The sequence below is a fragment of the Aspergillus welwitschiae genome (assembly GCF_003344945.1).
Source record: "Aspergillus welwitschiae strain CBS 139.54b unplaced genomic scaffold BDQ94scaffold_50, whole genome shotgun sequence".
Classification (NCBI taxonomy): domain Eukaryota; kingdom Fungi; phylum Ascomycota; class Eurotiomycetes; order Eurotiales; family Aspergillaceae; genus Aspergillus; species Aspergillus welwitschiae.
In genome coordinates this window covers 1-18945 of record NW_020798744.1, presented here as the reverse complement: position 1 = coordinate 18945, position 18945 = coordinate 1, and the positions used below count along the sequence as shown (strand labels likewise).

General features: G+C 49.4%; 9 protein-coding genes across 9 annotated transcripts; 6 read left to right on the top strand and 3 right to left on the bottom strand.

The window, feature by feature from the left end:
• Positions 1-48: 48 nt before the first annotated feature.
• Positions 49-1139, top strand: BDQ94DRAFT_152879 (YbhB/YbcL family Raf kinase inhibitor-like protein). Its single transcript, XM_026768058.1, has one exon. It carries the CDS (start codon positions 359-361, stop codon positions 977-979), a length of 621 nt encoding a protein of 206 aa, XP_026620971.1. The 5' UTR covers positions 49-358; the 3' UTR covers positions 980-1139.
• An 846-nt stretch (positions 1140-1985) lies between these two features.
• BDQ94DRAFT_184067 (MFS general substrate transporter) lies at positions 1986-3704 on the top strand (the record flags this gene model as incomplete). Its single annotated transcript, XM_026774551.1, has 4 exons — positions 1986-2151; positions 2211-2992; positions 3048-3576; positions 3630-3704. The coding sequence occupies exons 1-4, from the start codon at positions 2044-2046 to the stop codon at positions 3702-3704; spliced, it is 1494 nt and encodes a 497-aa protein (XP_026620970.1). The 5' UTR covers positions 1986-2043.
• Positions 3705-4070: 366 nt separating this feature from the next.
• Positions 4071-6084, bottom strand: BDQ94DRAFT_184064 (alpha/beta hydrolase). The gene has a single exon (XM_026774550.1). It carries the CDS (start codon positions 6043-6045, stop codon positions 4681-4683), a length of 1365 nt encoding a protein of 454 aa, XP_026620968.1. The 5' UTR covers positions 6046-6084; the 3' UTR covers positions 4071-4680.
• BDQ94DRAFT_175101 (uncharacterized protein) lies at positions 4125-4510 on the top strand (the record flags this gene model as incomplete). Its single annotated transcript, XM_026772450.1, has 2 exons — positions 4125-4402; positions 4456-4510. 2 exons carry the CDS (start codon positions 4125-4127, stop codon positions 4508-4510), a joined length of 333 nt encoding a protein of 110 aa, XP_026620969.1.
• A 357-nt stretch (positions 6085-6441) lies between the features above and the next one.
• On the bottom strand, positions 6442-7466 carry BDQ94DRAFT_175099 (uncharacterized protein; the record flags this gene model as incomplete). Its single annotated transcript, XM_026772449.1, has 2 exons — positions 6442-7248; positions 7299-7466. 2 exons carry the CDS (start codon positions 7464-7466, stop codon positions 6442-6444), a joined length of 975 nt encoding a protein of 324 aa, XP_026620967.1.
• A 1140-nt stretch (positions 7467-8606) lies between these two features.
• BDQ94DRAFT_152871 (nitronate monooxygenase) lies at positions 8607-10171 on the top strand. Its single transcript, XM_026768057.1, has 2 exons — positions 8607-9748; positions 9822-10171. The coding sequence occupies exons 1-2, from the start codon at positions 8729-8731 to the stop codon at positions 9873-9875; spliced, it is 1074 nt and encodes a 357-aa protein (XP_026620966.1). The 5' UTR covers positions 8607-8728; the 3' UTR covers positions 9876-10171.
• Positions 10172-10851: 680 nt separating this feature from the next.
• On the top strand, positions 10852-12863 carry BDQ94DRAFT_152870 (GABA permease). The gene is made up of 5 exons (XM_026768056.1): positions 10852-11100; positions 11153-11223; positions 11275-11388; positions 11438-11898; positions 11946-12863. The coding sequence occupies exons 1-5, from the start codon at positions 10939-10941 to the stop codon at positions 12734-12736; spliced, it is 1599 nt and encodes a 532-aa protein (XP_026620965.1). The 5' UTR covers positions 10852-10938; the 3' UTR covers positions 12737-12863.
• Positions 12864-13563: 700 nt separating this feature from the next.
• On the bottom strand, positions 13564-13887 carry BDQ94DRAFT_175096 (uncharacterized protein; the record flags this gene model as incomplete). Its single annotated transcript, XM_026772448.1, has 1 exon — positions 13564-13887. One exon carries the CDS (start codon positions 13885-13887, stop codon positions 13564-13566), a length of 324 nt encoding a protein of 107 aa, XP_026620964.1.
• A 2788-nt stretch (positions 13888-16675) lies between these two features.
• On the top strand, positions 16676-18775 carry BDQ94DRAFT_184058 (putative acyl-CoA oxidase; the record flags this gene model as incomplete). Its single annotated transcript, XM_026774549.1, has 7 exons — positions 16676-16817; positions 16862-17060; positions 17112-17231; positions 17286-17435; positions 17490-18012; positions 18067-18121; positions 18181-18775. 7 exons carry the CDS (start codon positions 16676-16678, stop codon positions 18705-18707), a joined length of 1716 nt encoding a protein of 571 aa, XP_026620963.1. The 3' UTR covers positions 18708-18775.
• Between the last annotated feature and the right edge of the window lie 170 nt (positions 18776-18945).

Sequence of the window (18945 nt, the reverse complement as noted above, 5' to 3'; positions counted from 1 at the left end):
CCATCGTCAGATGATCATCGCAAACTATTCAAGATTGGCCAACAAACTCAACCTATCTCCCACCGGAATATATTTCTCTGCACGGTCCGATAACCAGGACGGCTAAAAGCTCTTGAAGATCTCTCTGCACGGCCCTGGTGGGTCTTGAGCCCTTCACTTCTTCCTGCCCGGATATTGGCTTTTAAGATACATTGTTTTCCTAATCCTTCCAAGTGCGGCCCGCTATCGGGCCCGACATGCAATAGGGGCGTTATCTACATTTCATCGACAGTTAAATAGTATCGGCCAACCCAACTCAAATCCAGCTAATGACTTCCACATTTCAACAATCTCCGGCCCAAACCCAACCAATCTAGCCATGGAAAAACTCCCTCCTCGCCTCGAGGCCTTCCTGGGCCGTCTCTTGCGCAACAAACGAGGCCGCGACGCGAAATTGCTCACGCGCACCAGCCCCGTCCTTCAAGCCCTTCAGCCCACCATCGCGGTAACCTCGTCCGTGGGCCCGTCGCAATCTCCACTACCCGCAGAATACACCCAAGTCGGCGCGAACCGTTTCCCGCCTCTTTCCTGGACGGTACCCAACGACTCGGTGTCCGCGGAGAAAATCAACAGCTACGTGCTCGTCGTGGAGGATGCGGATGCCCCGCTTCCGAATCCAATAGTGCATGGGCTGTACTACGGACTTTCCAAGGACAAAACTACTATCTCTTCAGACGATGTCACCGTGACAGATGCGAGCAAGAGGGCATTACAGGGGGGATTCCAGTACGGGGTGAACTGGCACCAGAATGTGTGGAGTGGGCCGCGGCCGGTATTGGGACACGGCTCCCATCGGTATTTCTTTCAGGTGTTGGCGTTGGGAAAGCCGCTGGAGGAGAAGCCTTGGGGGAAGGAGGAGCTGTTGGAGTGGTTGGAGAAGGAGAAGGAGAGTGTGTTGGCTTGGGGGGAGTGGGTGGGCACTTTCGTGCGGGAGCCTTAATGGGACGGCGTGTGGAATGAATGATGAACTATGTAACTTTGGAAAATTGGTGGAATGCTTAATTCTAATTCTAATTTATTCAGTCATATAATTTTATGCTCGCTGACAAGTCGATCATCTTCGGGTAGGGGTGATCAGGTGATCTGATTGTTTGTTCGCTTCATTTTCAGCATCTCTCCCTACCCCTTTGTTCTTCATCCCTGCGGCCATGTATCTACCCGACAGTTGTAACGACCGTTCAAAATCCATCGGATGATACGATTATGTGGTGTTGCATCTTTCCAAGCTAGCAATATCCTTATTCGTCCAATATACCGGTGGAGGCCTCGCTACCCGTGCGCCACACCCAACGCTAGTAGAACCTTGCTGATCGTGTAATAGTTGGGTGGAAATATACAGCCCGCATCATGATGTATCTCCAGATTTGTACGACGTGACTAGAACCCGGCTCAGCGGCTACTCGCAGCAACAATTTATGCCTGCAGCCCGGGAACGAATGACGGGGTTTATGCTCCTGGCAGCCGTTAGAGACAATTACAGGGGTCTACCCTTGATGCCGTGCAGTCTTGAGAAGCAATGTATTCTCCAAACAAAATCCGTCATGCCTGGCTTTTGGGATATGCTTCAATGCTGCTTGTGCTGAAAGTTTCGGGCATACGTAAACTCTCGGCTAAACTTTGTTAGTGATGTTGGGTAAGCTTGACGGGCCGTCTTGATTGAAATTAAACTTAATGCCTGGGTACATTCTGTTCAACATATCGTGGGACAGGTTGTTGAATCGTGGCGTATGGATGCCTCTGATGGATGGGACGTTGCCCAGGGAGGGACCGATTTCGCTTGGCAACGGGCATAATAATCCAGCGGATTAAGCTTCGAGCATATAGCGCACTACTCTGTACAAAGACTTATTCTTACAGACAGCCTGGGGCGAATGGCAATGGATATTTATGCAGTTTTGCTCCCCATTTTCTGTCAGGCACCTAACATTAGATCGGTCGATGTACTTCTAAAATTGTCCCCTAAACAGGCGTGACTCTTCACGTTCGAGTCTCATCTACAACACAATGATCGAGAAAGATGAAAAAGAGCAATCTGCATCGGGCAGCAGCAGACCTCTCGAAACCACAGAAAAAATTCCAGAATTTGGAAGCACCGCCTCCGATATTGTTGTTGTGAGTATCGCATTGTTTGGCTAAAGCGATAACCCCAATTCTAACCAAACACCTGACAGGACTGGAATGGACCAGACGACCCAGAGTGTCCTCGAAACTGGCCAAAGAGCCGGAAATGGCTCAACGTGCTTCTGATATCCCTCCAAGGAACGCTCTCACCAATCGCATCAACAATACTAACTTTAGGGGTATTCGACATCGCAAGCGAGTTCCGTCTAACGAGCCCTTATACCCCAGCCCTTCCTATCGCCTTCTATCTCGTGGGCCTGGCCTTGGGACCGTTAGGCGTGGCACCATGCTCGGAGATTTTTGGCCGTCGTCCTATCTACACGATCTGCTTCGCTATCTTCACTATCCTCAACGTCGGTTGTGCATTGGTCCATAACATGGCCGGACTGGTTGTCCTACGCTTCCTAGCGGGCGTGGCTGGCTCCGCGGGGCCTAGTCTAGGCGGTAGCAGCATCGGGGATCTGTTTTCACACGAGGAACGGGGGAAGGCTCAAGCAGTCTATGGTCTGGGGCCTATTTGTGGTCCGGTCCTTGGGGGCGTTATTGGTGGGTTCATCGCCTACGGCACTCAAGGCTGGCGATGGATGATGTGGGTGGTCGCTATAGCCGCTGGTGTAGCCACCGGTCTTGCTGTTCTCTTTCAGAAGGAAACATATGCGCCTGCCTTGCTGCAGCGTCGGAAAAGAGCCCTTGAAAAGTCGAATCCTGGGGTCACTTACCGGGTTGAGGTGGGCTCGCAAGCATCTCAGGTCTTCCGACAGTCTATTCTACGTCCACTACGCCTTCTCTTCTTTTCGCCAATATGCACATTTGTGAGTCTCTATTTGGCATTGTATGTGACTGAATATCCCCGTTGACCAGCAGCGAAGCACTAACTAGTGAAACAGAGTATTCGGCCTCCTTTACCTCCACATGGTAACGATAACCCTCCTCTTTGCCTCTCAACCCAATTACAACCTCCACAGCTACCACTGGACACATGGAACCACCGGCCTAGCCTTCCTCGGCGCCGGGCTCGGCGCATTCGCAGGCGTCGCATTCTGCATGAAATATTCCAACCCGTCATACCGGTACTTTGCTGCCCGCTACGAACAAAAGACCGGCAAGGCGACCCGCATGCCCGAATTCCGACTGCCATTTATGCAAGTAGGTATGCTGATCGTGCCCATTGGTCTACTAATTTTCGGGTGGACTGCAGAGTACCATGTCTACTGGATCGTGACGCTCGTGGGCGCTGCGATCCTGGGACTGGGCATGGTCACGGCGTATATCTGTGTACAGTCGTATTTGGTCGATGCGTTCGAGGAGTATGCAGCTAGTGCGCTGGCTGCGGCTGTGGTGGCGAGGTTTATTGTTGCGGCGGTGTTTTCGGTGGTAGGGTTTCAGCTGTATAGGAGGTTAGGGTATGGGTGGTATGTATAAACTGTATGAACAGGTTGACCTAGAGTTGCTAATAGTTGTTTGTCTAGGGGATCGACGTTGTTGGCGTTCATTTGTTTGGTGGCGGTCCCGATCCCGTTTCTGCTGGGTCGGTATGGACCTAGATTGCGTCGGATGGGGACTGAAATGGTTTGAGTAGCGAAGTCTGATGAATGATTCTATAGTAGCAGAAGGGTTCTCAGCAAGTCGGATCTGCAACGAGCCACGGGGGATCGACCAGGACCTGCAGGGTAGGGTAACAGGATGTAGCAACTGAGTCCCAGTATGTACACATAGGCAAAAGCAATGAAGTCCACAGCATTTTTATCATATAAGTCTCTTCAATAAGTGCTGTTATTTTGAATTACACCGAAAGACCTTCCCTGCCTCCAGGCGTATAGCCACCATTCCGCATTAGGCAAGCGTGAGGGGTCAAACACAGCCTCAAGATCGATTCTCTCCATAACCCAAACCATCATCCTCGTCTTCCCCTCATCTGTTTTGGCGAAAAGTCATAGCATATCCAGTAACCACCCCATCAGAACATGTCTCCCACCCAATTCCGCCTCATATTCAATGTTCCCCCGACCAGCCTTGCGGCCTGCAAAGCCGCCATCTTCGCTGCCGGCGCGGGCCGCTACCCAGGCGGGAAGTATACAGAGTGTTGCTGGACCACCGCTGGTACGGGACAGTTCCGACCCGGTGATGCTGCCAACCCACATATTGGGACCGTGGGGGCTTTGGAGGAGACCCCAGAGGTGAGGGTTGAGACGATTTGTGTGGGTGAGGATGTTGCACGGCTGGCTGTGGAGGCGTTGAAGATGTATGTTTTTTCTCTGGATGTGGAACGTGGTCGATTAGTGACTGGCGGAATAGGGCACATCCATATGAACAGCCATCGTATAGTGTTTTCCGAATGGAGGATTTCTAATCATTTGCACTAGGAGAATGAGTTGTGTATTGGTGCAGCCTGAAATGGTGGATTTGAGGACTTGATCTAGGGTTGTGTATACAAAGCTAACACTACCCGAAAAAGTAACATGAGATAAATTCTTTCCAGAAGATGTTATGGGCAATTGACCGGCAAATTTCCTGTAGGTACTAAGTAACATCACGCCTATCCCCCGTGGGGCTAGACGTACATCGACCGATAAATTCTACCATAGCATCTCTCCCACTCGCCTTGACCGGGATCTCCGTATGAAGAGCCCCAAGAACATGTTTTCGAGACATATCCAGGCCGAGTCGTTTGCCCTCCCGTTCCAGTTCATCTGCTGCATGTGGGGGAATGACTTCATCTTTCTCGGCAGACAATATTAGGACTGGTGGCAATGTGGCCCCGCCACCATTGCCATCCGCACTGTATTCATATTCATCATTTAGATCATCCCTCCAGCGTGTCATCCGCTCCATAGCAAGGATAGTATCCCAATGGCTCCGCAAAAACGGCCAAAGATATCGATACGGCAACCATTTCTGGGGATAGAGGCTAATCAGCATGTCCTTGACGCTGGAGGAAGGCGCCTCGAGAATCATCCCAGCAATAGGAGCCGAAGATTGGGAATTTGCATTGCGCGACCGCGGAAGATACGTAGCGAGACCAGTGGTCGCAATCGCCGAACCCAGACTATGCCCCCACAGCATGATCTGGAGATCTGTGTCCGGGGCAGTGTAGGTCTCCGTAACCCAATCAAGAAAAGCTTGAGTATCGAGCTCAATACCGTGCTGGGTAGGACGACCAGAAGATGTCCAGAATCCGCGGTAGGAGAGAGCTACTACCACGTAGTCCTTCTCTTCAGACGCTGAAGCAGCAGGAGAAGTTTTAGGAGAGGCGTAGATTGCGCGCAGGAACTGCGATAGAAGGGGCAAACGCATGGGAGTTGAGCCACCGTTGCCCTGGAAGTAGCAAATCACTACTAATTTCTTCTTACTGTGATTTTTCGTCTGCTGAATGCTTCCAGAAGAAGTGGCTTTAACAGGAATGCGACCTTCGCATACTGATAGTTTTGTACCATCGCGACTCCGAATTTGGTGCGCTTGCCAGCGCACCGGCCTACATTCAGTTTCATAGTCGGAGATCTTTTCGGCTCGTGCGAACGGTGGCAGCCATGTGAGATAGAGAAGCTTTTCTTGCATCACTACAATCCAGAAGCATTTCCAGGTCCATAGGGAGAGGAGGAGACCCGTGAAGATGACGGGAGGTATCAGGATTGGTGGTATGGACTCAGTAAAAATGGTGCGTGACTGATGACTGCTACTAAAGTATAGAGGTTGATGCAAATGACGGTACGGTATAGTGCGTCTTCTTGTGTTCCGAACAGTGGTGTGGATATTTCGGGAGAGAATGTGGCTTTGGAACCGCACCGATGGCAGACGCGGGCTCGTAGACCCCCCGATAATTGATGACCGCCCGGCAAGATCGGGAGACACGCGTTGAGCGCACCCCCAGATGCGTCTGGTTGGCATCAAGGCTCGTGGTGGATGCGAATTATGGAAAGAGAAACTGCTTGCGGATGGCAGGAAGCATGGTTAGATGGAAGATGGGCATCCGAAATTGGGTCCGGAGCAAGTTGTGCCGTGACATAGATGAGTCATCAAAACACAAGGCGGCGTTGGATTAATTAGGGCCCTACGTTGGTAGATCTGAGCTGTCATACTCCCTGTCTCTACCTTTTTCTCTCTCATTCCTAGGAAAGCAATTCATTTCTTCAACCTCCATCAGCTAAATAACGCTTCGCGTCTGGCTAATAATGTCACTGGGAATTCTCATAGCTACGAAATCCAAGTAAGCAAAGTTGGCACACTGCCACCGCGCATTTAAAAGCAGATGGAGAAAACGCCGAGCCATCAAGCCGCAGCCGGTTAGACTGGGCTGACACCAATACAAGGAAGCATCTTTTCACTCTCTTTGAGCCGTTTCATCAACTGCTCCCGATTACGCTGAAGTCCTACTCGTGCTTCTCGAGCTGCCGCGGCCGCATCTCGTCTTTCGGGTGCTGCTTTACCTCGGACCCAATCGACAGTAAGACGTACGTATGCCCACCATTCTCGATACTCCGGCTCGAACGCACTAGGATTCCACAAATTATAGGCTTCGAAGGAGTACAGCCCGTTCCAGAACCGTCCCTGGTCGTCACCAGCCTCGCCATCCCGGTGGTACTCTATGAGCCATTCGTTGAATTGAGAGCGCACCCACGTTTCGATGAGACGGGCGGGACGGAGAATATTAACGGGAGGAAGATTATCCCTATATCGACCACCTGTGTATTCTGGTTCAACAATAAGCCCACAGACACACTTGGACGCGGTAACCCGGTCGCCATCTCTACGCGCTCTGCGATGCTCCTCACACCAAGAGGGCAGGCGCCTATCGTTTGCCAAAATGAAGTAAGAATTACTGTCACCCGGAGGGCCAAGGTTAAGGGCGGGAACATGAGGAAGCCATTTGTCTTTGCTAAAGAGGCTGAGATGCCCGGCTTCAGGAAGTGGCGTCCTGCCCTGAACTACATCCACGTGGAATAGCAAGTCGGGCTCGGGGTTGCTGAAGCAGAATCTGGCCTGAGAATAGCGGCAGCGACTTCCATTCTTGCACTGACGTGACAGCCCTTCCTCGTCTAGGAGCTTTCCAGCCCGCTCAAGGTCTCCATCTTCAATTGCGAAACTAATAGTCTGGGTCTAAACTTAGCATCTATCCATTTCAGGGAATCCGTTTACCTTACATGAATTTTGCTAGGAATTCCAATAATTTTATGATAGGCCTGACCAATCAGGACGCATGGTATCTTATGATAGGTGAGAACCTTAGCCACACTGGCAACGAATTTGTTCTCTCGGTGCACTTCCCAGGAGACAAGCTCAGGCTTATCAGTGGATGCGCTGGTTGCCATCGTGTAGGCAGTAGACTTGCTTGCAATACACAGATGTCTATGCTAAGCCAAGGGAGAATTGAAAAGAGGCGTTCTTATAGGCATTGTGAAAGGGGAGGTGTTGAAAATTATCGTGATTAACTTGGTAAGACCCGGCTAGGTTGGAGCAATGGGAGGTGGCTTGCTCCATATTCTGCTGAAGGTGATAACTTCTTCCAGTGAATTGCCGGGAGCTTCCAATGCTTGGAGACAGCCGGTTTTGCTGTATGCTAACCCGTCAGTATTCTACGGGAGCTTCCATGCAGCTATATGCGATGCAATCTGGGAAGTCTATCAATCCGACGAGCTGGCTGTTGTAATGAGATAGGGTTGGGCTACGCTATTATTCGAATAGACATTGACTTCCCTAACATAACAAGTACTTCTACCATCGAGAATAAGTTATTTGTCATGTACGCGTTTAGAAATCACTTTCCTTATTGAAGTTGGTTGGCTTCATTTAGAGATGGACATATAGGACATGATCTGTTGCGTTTTATACAGAAGTCCACCGGATATCATTTCGGGCACAATAAATATTACTCTATTGATTGCCGCAGAGCCTATCATAGAAACACTAGTCATGAAGGTAAACAGTCAACATCTCAGGCTTCAAACTGATGCCCCACAGGAAGAACACTACCAAAATCTCTTCCAAAACTCTTCATAGTCAGGTCAACAATTCACTCAAAACGTTACTAACTCATTTGCTTGAATCAAGGATAGACCAAGCTTAATAACGCTCTGACATTCTTGTGGTAGATGTTGGTGCAGTATCTTGGTTCCTGATTGCTGCATATATCTTCCATGGAGTCACACATTACTGGATGCCAGGATGTTGAGAGGTTTGATGGCATAGTATGGGTGGAAATTGCTCTCTCTCTCATACAGATAACCGTGAGATGTGAATGAAACAGGCTACATCTCAGAAAGATGCATTCAAAATCATGTCAAGAGTTGGCTTATGACGTCAAGAATGGGCACAGCAGTGCGGATATTGCGGGTCTGGCGGGAGGGACCCCATTAGTCGGTGCCTTGTTTCTCGGGTGTCTGATCGCCTTTGGCTGGTGGGGAAGAAGAGAAAGAAAGCGGGGAAGAGGTCGATCATCCAGCATTCCTTTACAAGCAGCCACCCACCACACCTCCATCAGGGAACTTGCTATGCCGATGACCGTTCAATACAAATTAAAGTTTCCGGAAGCCAGCTCAACGTTTCAGTCGCACCTTCATCCATCGCCATAATCATGCATCATAGGCTTACTTTTCAAACAACCTACCCATGGACCAAAGCACCAGTGATAGCACAAGCTCCCATGTTGAACATCGCTGGCCCCGAGCTAGCCACAGCTGTGTCCGCAGCTGGAGGAATAGGGTTTATTGCTGGTGGAAATGACGTGTCAAACCTAGAAAGCAAGTTCCAGAAGGCCGAACAGCTCGTGAAAGAGTATAAGGCAGCGGGAGGCTCTCTCGACCAGAACCGCCTCCAGCTATATGAGGGCCCGAACTTACCGGTTGGTGTCGGGTTCCTAAGCTGGGGAGCTGATATCAAGGTGGCTTTGCCACTCATCGTGCGATACCGTCCATGTGCTGTGTGGCTGTTTGCGCCATCTAACAGTGCTGCAGATCAGGTTCCTTGGGTGGAGGGGATCCGGGCCCAAACTGGCGGGGGTGTGGCTATTTGGGTGCAGGTGGGAAGTGTCGAGGATGCGCTTGATGCTGTAGCTAAGCTACATCCTGATGTGCTTGTCGTGCAGGGCAGTGATGGCGGGGGTCACGGATTGCAACATTCTGCTAGTATTGTGTCTTTGGTTCCAGAAGTCATTGACCAGCTGAGTGCGGAAACTTCGGTCATACCGAACGGTCCGATAAAACCAAAAATCGTTGCAGCAGGTGGCCTGGTAGATGGTCGAGGGGTGGCAGCCGCTCTTACCTTAGGCGCTGAAGGGGTAGTGATGGGAACTCGTTTCCTAGCCTCGCTCGAAGTCTCCATACCAAAGGGATACCAACAAGCCATTCTCGATGCTAGTGACGGCGGGGTTCATACGATTCGCTCGGCTGTTTATGACCGGGTACGAGGGTTACTCCGCTGGCCGCCTAAATATTCTCCTCGAGGGATTGTGAACGAAACGCACAGAGACTTTGTGACAGGTAAGGTGACTGAGCAGGAAAATTACGATCTGTACCAAGATGCTCTGAAGAAGGGTAACCCAGGTTATGGACCTAATGGGCGACTAGCTACGTTTGCGGGCACTGCGGTTGGCTTGGTGAGAGAAATACTACCGGCAGGAGAGATTGTTCGGAGGAGTAGGAAGGAGACTGAAGCTAATTTGAAAATAGATATACTGGCAAGGTTATAGAGAGTACTATTACATACTCACTTCAGAGGGATAATATCATCTTTGTGCTGTCGAAAATGAGCAAAACACTACATGTAATGCCGATTATGTTTTCTGCGACTCTCTTATGACCAGTCTGGTCTGTCATTGGCTTCGTTTTGAAGATACAGATTGGACCCACCAGTCCACGATTGAGATGAAAATTACTGATTGCTGTTGCCGCATGAGGAAGACCTACCCTGAATAAAGCTAGGTGGGGCTGAGAGCGTGAATAGGGGTCTACAGGAGTCTGCCACGGTGTATATCACCTCTAATGTACACTTTGTGAATTTGTATCCCAGAAAGGGTAGAACCTAAAGAATAATTAGCGATCCTATACTCATCTCCACCTATTGGCGAGTACTGTTCAATTCCAACGGAAGCTCGGCCAAGTAAGAAAATGGAAGATAAGCGTTAAATTGGCATGGCTCGCCAAGAAAGCTAAGGGCAGTTCGTTGCGAAAGCGCTTCCTTAGCTTTGTCACTGGTGTTGAGAAGAATTGTCTAGACTAGGCCATTAGTCTAATTAGTTTTATTGCAATGTGCACGCTATTTTCAGCTCCCACCGCCCCCTGGCTCACTGCATAGCGGATAAACATTTCGCTAGATTAAAGGGTCAGATCTGCTCGGACACTTGACCAAGTCAAAGAAAAAGGTGGAGACTTGCGGAAGAAGGGCACAGACCAACAGAACTGCTTAAGAGGAGATCCTGGTCAGACATGGGCTGGTTAAGATGCTTTCCAACTGCGCGAAAACACCTCAGTCCAGCCGTCGGAGCGACCGTGAACTAATGCACCGACAAGGATCAGAATTTGCGCTTTGCTTTTGCGTGCCGCGTACACCCTGCAGCCAATATGCTTGGTGCAGGGCCGGGTGGCGGGCCGTTTCTTGCTAGGGCCACCACTAATGTAAAGCTAAGAAGTTGACGCCCAGGATGTTGATAAGGTGAGGGGAACTCGGCTACCTGGGACTCCTTGCACCTTTTCTTCTTCGCAATTTTCTCTCCGGCTTCGTTGCTGTGATTTTTACTGGTCCCGTCTCTATATTCCCTGGCTTCAGGCTCAGTCCGAAGTGTGCAGGATGGCCTTCACCCAGAACACGCAGCAGGATGCTGCCAAGGAATCCGTAGTTACTGGCTCGCACACTGTAGAAGTCGATGCTTCCAGTCAGGAGGATGGTATCAACGGCACACGCTACGACGTGACTGAAATGGATCGGATGGGAAAGACCCAGCAGTTCAAGGTAGATATGCAGCTCCCAGACAATACCGCACAGCTAATTAATAGGATCGCAGCGAAACATCCAGTCTTTTGCCGCCCTCAGTTTTTCGGCCGTATTGCAGTCTACGTGGGAGTACATCATGCTGTGAGGCAACCAGAATTTTCGCTACTCCCTTCAGGATCTAAACATTAGCAGGTCGGACTATGAAGGGCTGCAAGATGGTGGATTGGCAGGTATGCTGTGGACCTATGTCTGGAGCGCCATTGGATTTGGGTTCATCATCGTCTCTATCTCTGAGATGGCCTCGATGTAAACTGCCCCGTCTTTATACATATCACCACAGCAACTAACCCTCTAGGGCGCCTACTTCTGGAGGCCAGTACCATTGGGTCTCCGAATTTGCATCTCCCCGCTACCAGAAATTCCTTAGCTACGTGACTGGCTGGATGTCTGTTTTGGCGTGGCAGGCAGGAACCGCATCGGGCTCATTCTTGACTGGAACCATCATCCAGGGCCTGATTAGCGTCCGCGACCCCAACTACGACCCCACTGGATGGCAAGGCACATTGTTTGTGTTTGCGATGATTCTCATTGCGTTATTCTTCAACATATACGGTGCGGGATTCATGGCCCGTATGCAAAATGTGCTTCTGGCAACTCACGTCCTCTGCTGGCTGGTTGTTGTGGTGACACTTTGGGTTCTGGCCCCGCTACAGCCTGCTGAAGCAGTGTTCACGAAGTTTGAGAACTTCGGTGGATGGTCATCCATGGGTCTAACTGTGATGGTGGGCCAGCTTGCGGCCATCTATGGCTGTCTCAGTATGTATACTCGCAACGAATGGAAATATCAACACTGACAAATACAGGTTGCGATGCAACGGCCCACATGTCAGAGGAAATCAAAGATGCAGGCCGTTACGTGCCTATTGCCATCACCTGGTCTTATTTCGCCAACGCTATCTTAGCACTAGTCGTGCTCATCACAATGCTCTTCGCAACACCATCAGTTGAAGACTCACTCAACGATGACACCGGCTTTCCCTTCATCTACGTTTTCAAACAAGCGACCAACACAGCAGGCGTCAATGGTCTAACTGCCATTATCCTCATTCCCGTGATAATAAGCAACATACTCTTCAACGCCTCCACTGCACGACAAACATTCTCCTTCGCTCGCGATCGCGGGCTCCCATTCTCCAACTGGATCGCCAAAGTCGACGAAAAGCGCAAGTTACCAGTCAACTCCATCATCCTCAGCTGCATCATCAGCGCTCTACTATCCCTAATCAACATCGGCTCCGAGACCGCCTTCAACGCCATTGTCTCCCTCAACGTCGCGGCCCTCATGTTCTCCTACTCCATCTCCATGAGCTGTCTGATTTGGCGAAAGATCTTCCACCCGCATACTCTGCCCCCTGCTCGCTGGGGGCTAGGACGTTATGGTCTGGCGGTAAATATCATTGGCTGGTTGTACGTACTGTTTGCTCTGTTTTGGTCGTTTTGGCCGGAGTCAACACCCGTTACGACTGAGACGTTTAACTGGAGTGTGGTGATTTTCGTGGCGGTATTTTGGGTGAGTTTGGTTATGTATGTGGTTCAGGGGAGACACCACTACGATGGGCCGGTGACGGAGGTGAAGAGGTGTGAGGATTTGTAGATGCCTGAGTCTAATACTTATAGAGGTGGCGCAAATTGTATAAATAGGATAGAATATTTCCTGTAAGAATGGAAAGAGACACATCTAAGTACTAAAGGGGAAGGTACTAGTCAACATTGAGTGATGGAAATATTTATTTCGTTTGATTTACGATCCTATATTAATGTTCTGGAGACCATATGTAGAGCGCGTAATCTCATACAATGATGTAGTTGCACAATCAATGATCAGAACATATTTTGCTCCCGGTAGTACAAGATAACCACAATATTTGGTTCGGATCGCTTAACCCAATCACGATAATCGGAACTTCATCTCTGAACAATAGACTACCTCAAAGGTCTTGTTATTCCACCAATATCGCCGCCCCAGGCGTCTTCCAAGTATAAGAAGACGATAGCACTCAATTCGAGACTTATGGGGCCGATACCAAGTGATGGCATTCTGGGCAGCATATTCCAGGGGCGGGGAGAATGTATAAACGGAACCGAATCTCGGAATCACCGAAAAGTTGAGGTCAACCCATGGCAGCTTCAAGATCTGACCAGGGAATCGACCCTCTAAAATCGGATCTGAAGAAGAGAGTTGGGAGAATCTCGAATGTGCTAGGTTTGACCTTCAAAATTGGGGTTTCAGGTGCAACATCCTTCTCTGGAGGCTCCGTAGTCGGGGCAATGCTATAGACAGAGGAATGTGCCGGTCGTCTTGACTTTTTGACGTCGCTCTGCAATCTGTATCTTGGATCTTGAAGATTCTGGTATAGACAGACCAGGGGCTGCTGCTGCAAATTGCTCTTTATCCTTTTGCTTTTCATATTGTTCTGGATTTTAAACAGACAGCTTTCGTTGAGATCCTTGATACAGAGAGCCTATGTCCGCTCCGGTCTTGTCAATGACGGGTTGACCTAAGGCAGCGAGAGCGCCATGGGCCATTCCTGGTTCGCGTAGGTTGTCGACTGGGATTGGATTGGAGGACAAGTTAACCTCCCTTATCAAAGGTTCGAGCTCAGTGTCCAGATTCCTGCATTTGGACAGGTAAGTCTGGCCCTTGTTAGCTGTCACGGGCGGCAATGCCAGTGAAGCAGAGACAGACTGAGCAAAGGCAGCAGTGACCGCAAGATCACTGAAAGCATCATACTCTAGCTCGGACATCTCTTATTTTTCGGTCGAGCCGGTCCGTTGAAGGTCATGAAGCTTCTTGATCCAGTCCACTGCCTTCGGTGGGATTGTCTCGGCCTGGCACAGGCGAAGCATATAATGGCGCCGCGAATCTGAGCGAGTGAAGGTTTCTGGCTTGGTCGTCATTATCAACCGTGCTACGCCGTTGTTATAGGCACCAGGAACTCGTTTGAAATATCCCGACCCTGTCGAGCCAGATCCTCATGCAATTCCATGGTGAGCGCGATATTCTTACCCATATCATCCATGATGAATAGTTAATACCAGATACTATATTACCAATAGCAGAAGAGGGCCTGAATGTGAGATGAGGGGATGGATGATCAAGGAATGAGGGAATGTTGTTATACATGAGCTCGTCGCGTGACTATGTGCTGATGAATGTGGGATGCCGGACAGCCGGGGCTGGGTGAATTCTCATGATCACTCGTTAATGCTCTGTTGTTCTGGTAGTTGTGGGTGATGCCAATCCACTGGGAAGTCAGATATGTTCTGGGAAATGAGGGAGAATGAGGTACTGCATCCAATCATTTGGAACTGATCCGATTGCCCTCACCCCTCTATAAGCCTACTAATATGAATCGGTATAAGCATCCTTAATATAGGACAAAGAATCAAAGAGACACGCTTGGCTACTAGACATAGCACAGCTACGACTACCAAGGTAGATGGGTGGCTTCAGCCGTTATTGAAGGCCACAGCTCTGACACATAACTTCATCCCGGCCGCCATCCCGAGATAACGTACCTTCCCTCACCATAAAACTTGCGAAGTATCAATGATATCGAATCACATACGGGGTTGACCGCTTTTATCCATGGTTGTACAGGCAAGGTCCTTGCGTTTTCCGAAGGCTTGCCAGCCCTTAATTTTCACTACAGGTGAGACCAAGCGGACTTGGCAATACGAAGCGAAAAATCAGTTGTTTTGGTCCATAATCTCTTTTACATCGGCCAACATGCGTGTGACGGCTATGGCGGCTCCAGCACGGATTGAAATGACTCACAAAAAGCAAATTACCGAACTGAGGCACTAAAATGGTGCGATACAGACACTTACAACACTGGCCTCATGCATGGAGCCAATGTGATATTAAACGCCAGGAGGGCTGAGCCTTGCATATATTGCAGACTGGCTCAGTTGACCTGGCAAGTGTCTGCCTACAACTAGACAACTGTGTCCAAATGCAAAGTGTGCGTCCCAATATAGCAGACCCATGACGAGAGTATACTTTGGGAAAGGACTGCTTCCCCAATTCCTAGATGCCCCTTAAGTCGTGCTGGGAACCAGAAAACTCGGCCTACTCACAGGACATAGTCTTGTAGGAAGAGAAGGAAAAAGGAAAGAGCCTACATCATCACAAGACAGGAGACAGATGAACTGGTATTAAGTAACCTTCCCAGCCCTACGGGCGTAACGGCCATTCGGCCAACTCCAGACATACTTTAGTAGCTCCAACATTATGATGCAGTGAAGATAAAGGGAGCACGCAAGACCTACGAACAAATTTCCCCATCCTGGGAGATGCTTTTTCTCGCTACCCTCCAACGAGTTTTTTACCACAGATGTGTGGGAACGGAAAGCCTTGAAGATGGGCAGCAATGCTGCTGCCTGTTGATCCGAAGGATGGCCAGTCGCCAACAAATGGGCCCCCCATTCGCCAAAGATAAACACGGGGCTTACGGCTGGGAGGCGATCGAAGATACCCTGCACATCTCTTGGATTAACCCGATCTTTCCGCTTGGTCAAGGAAAAGAAGTTTGCTTCTATAGGTCTGTATCACGCTCCCCAGTTCTTTTATTTGATATATTGGACGGTGCAATACCAGGAAAGCTTACGTTTGTGTCATAGTCATTATGTGGGTGGCGCGAGGTTAGAATGGCAGATGGTGAATTCTCCTGGCGTATACAAATATGCTCCAGAAAGAAGTACCTATAAAGCGAATATCTTCTCCTAGATATGATTATCACAGGTTTACAAGGCCATAATTATATATGTTAGAGTCAGGATTCATCCAACATATTCCTGATCTTGTGTCCCAAGACGATCGGTGTACAGCAAATCGCTCGCCATTATGCAGCAGATGCATCCTATTTAACCCAGGACTGCTGATCGCACCACCTTCTGCTATTGGTCAGGTTTTGATCACCTATTGCATACTACAGTATGGTATAGTGACCAATGAGGGGGGGTATGTCATACTGTGACGGTGACGCGTGCAGTTAAATTATTAATCGAGATGAGAAAAGAAAAAAGGATGAATTATCGCGCTGAATGACCCCTTCTACTTCAGAGACTGTCAGCCAGCCACTAATGCACAGTGACTTGTACAACAGTGATAAATCCGTCACACGCATTAACACTTCTTTTAGGGTGATGATTTGGTGTTCCTCATCAGCTTCTGACAAAAAGAAATATTTCACGAATCTAGTAGGCTGCCGGCGATGAGGGCTCCACTGATGAAGGTAGCACTCTTTACCCATTCTGTAAGCCACCATCTGCAGACGATCTTAAGTCCAACCGCCATCGCCTGGAGCCAATACTCGTGAAGTCAGACTGTAAGTTCGACTTTTAGCGAGTATGCAAAACTGATCACACAATAAATTGCTTTTTGGCCACATCACTATTCGGTTTACCTAGAGGGGTAGGTAGCAATTGTAGATATGGGTATATAAAGTTGTAATAATGATGCAGTCACCTCTAAGTAAGTTGCCTGCCGAGGATAAAATCTTAGAGATTATTTTGCAGATTTCCAATCATCATGCAGTCTCACTCACCACCCAATTCGTCTTCGCTTAGCCTCCTCTCCTCCAAACTCTTCGATGATCGCTATGGAGATGTTTCACGTATCGAAGAGCTAAAGCGCTCGTACCACCGAGCCAGAGCAATTGGCCAACTCCATCGTCAGTACATCTCAAGGCCGACGAATTGAGCCTAACAAAACCAGGTTTGACTATCGAGGATGTCCTTCATTTGGCCCCTAAATTCTGGGCAGTGCACAAAGACAGCATCATTGCTCGAGACCCCATCGCTCATATCTTGGTGACTATCCAACTCAACCTGGTGGTCGGGACAATGGCGCCTTTTGCCATCAAGAGACCCGACCTTCATCCACTGATGGAAAGCATATTAAATTTTGATATATCGTTAGTATTTCTGCATGTGTACGTTTGAAAAGCTGACCAAAATCATTACAGTACACCGTTCATGCTTACTGAAGTCGGCCATGGTTGTGATGCGAGGAACCTAAAGACCACGGCAACCCTGCAGCATGATGGCAGCTTTATCCTTCATACGCCTACACCTGAGGCGGTAAAGTAGGCTTCATACAGCACAGACCCTATACCCTGCGTAATGCTGATCTTGTGTAGGTTCATGCCGCCATCCATGCCAATTGATGGGATTCGGCGAGTAGCCATTGTCTGGGCCCGACTAATAGTTGACGAGGAGGACCGCGGCATTCGAGCATTTATCGTGCCGGTAAATAATGGAAAGGAAATGAATAAAGGTGTTCATTCGTGGTAGGTACTGGTGTCAGCTATATAAAACGACCCGGCTTACAGACAACTATCTAGGCTTCTCCCCCAAATAACAGGAGGCAGGATGCTCGACCATGGTCTAACCTCTTTTGACAACGTTCATCTACCTGCTAATGCAATGCTGGGTGAACTCGCGATGCCCGCCGACATGCGCACCCAATTTCTATCAGCCATATACCGGGTGGGCATCGGAGCCCTTGCTTTGAGCCTGGCCATCATTCCCTATTTGAAGTGTGCCACATATTGCGTCGGTCGATACAGCCAACGCCGGACTGTCCAAGCCGGTGTGCGTGGGGAACGCATCCCTATTATCTCCTTCCGAACACAGCAGCTCCCAATTTTGCACTCGCTTGCACAGATTGCTGTCATGGAGGCGTTCGCCGACTGGATTACAAATCGCTATAGCACGGATAGTGCACTACACCCTGGGGCAAAACATGGTCTGGGGGTTATCCTCAAGGCGACTTTTCTACAAAATGGGCAGTGGAGTCTAGCAAATCTTGTTGAGCGGAGCGGCGCTCAAGGATTGTACCCCCATAACCAAATGGTCTCGTTTGAGGTGAGCTGGCTCAACCCCATCGACCACGGCTTGAACGACCCACTAATTTTGTAGACCTTGACTCGTGGTATTGGTATTGCAGAGGGAGAAATTTTGGTTCTCTCAATTCGTGCGTATTTCATTTTCTTCACTTCGCACCAGTAGAAATTTCTCCCTGACATCCAACAGGCCTCGCCACCGAGCTTCTTGTTGGTCAATACGCCATCCCCGAACCCACAAAGCCAAACTGTCCACTTGCACAGCATGAGACAGGCATTATTTCCGAGCTCAGAGACAAAGTGAAACAGATCGGCACCCATCGCAGTGACGAGTACGGTAATCAAGTTCTGCCCCGTCTTCGGTCTATGGTCATAGCAATCGGACAGCGCATGGCCTATGAGGCCGCAGTTGATGCGCATGTTGATCCGGATTTACTGGCCCTATACGAGGCGGGAGTCATGAAATCGGATGCTGCCTGGTACTCAGAGCATCTCGGAATCAACAGGGATGCCCAGTTTCAGCTGGAGTGCAACGCGCTGGATGCGGTTCTGCGCCGTTTGGACGAGCATCTTGATAATCTAGAGATTGAGCCATACTGCACTGCTCCAATGCTGTCTCCTGACCGATGGATGCGGATTATCAAGGCGGCCCCGGAGTTTACTGGGAATGTTGAGATGGGTTTTCCGGGTGCTCAGGAGCTGCAATCTAAGCTTTAGGTATGGCTGTACGACCTTGCAAATTATGCGAGGAGTCAAGTCTGTTTCACGTCAATTCAAGGGGAGCCCCTGGTTTAATTACCCATTTATGACCCTTCTGCAATAGTGTATTCTGCAATTCAGTGTGATTTCAGTCCTCCTTTCTAAACTGTGATGTGAATTGAACACACCATGAACGACGTTACTGCTTATAAAAAAATAAATTCGCAGGCCTTGTATATGCCATCGAAGGTTCGAT

Coding starts and splice junctions, on each gene's coding strand:
- BDQ94DRAFT_184064 (XM_026774550.1), bottom strand. CDS start 6,045: ATGCCAACCAGACGCATCTGGGGGTGCGCTCAACGCGTGTCTCCCGAT.
- BDQ94DRAFT_152870 (XM_026768056.1), top strand. CDS start 10,939: ATGGCCTTCACCCAGAACACGCAGCAGGATGCTGCCAAGGAATCCGTA. Junction 11,101..11,152: donor GAAAGACCCAGCAGTTCAAG/GTAGATATGCAG, acceptor ATAGGATCGCAG/CGAAACATCCAGTCTTTTGC. Junction 11,389..11,437: donor ATCTCTGAGATGGCCTCGAT/GTAAACTGCCCC, acceptor CTAACCCTCTAG/GGCGCCTACTTCTGGAGGCC.
- BDQ94DRAFT_152871 (XM_026768057.1), top strand. CDS start 8,729: ATGCATCATAGGCTTACTTTTCAAACAACCTACCCATGGACCAAAGCA. Junction 9,749..9,821: donor CGGGCACTGCGGTTGGCTTG/GTGAGAGAAATA, acceptor ATTTGAAAATAG/ATATACTGGCAAGGTTATAG.
- BDQ94DRAFT_152879 (XM_026768058.1), top strand. CDS start 359: ATGGAAAAACTCCCTCCTCGCCTCGAGGCCTTCCTGGGCCGTCTCTTG.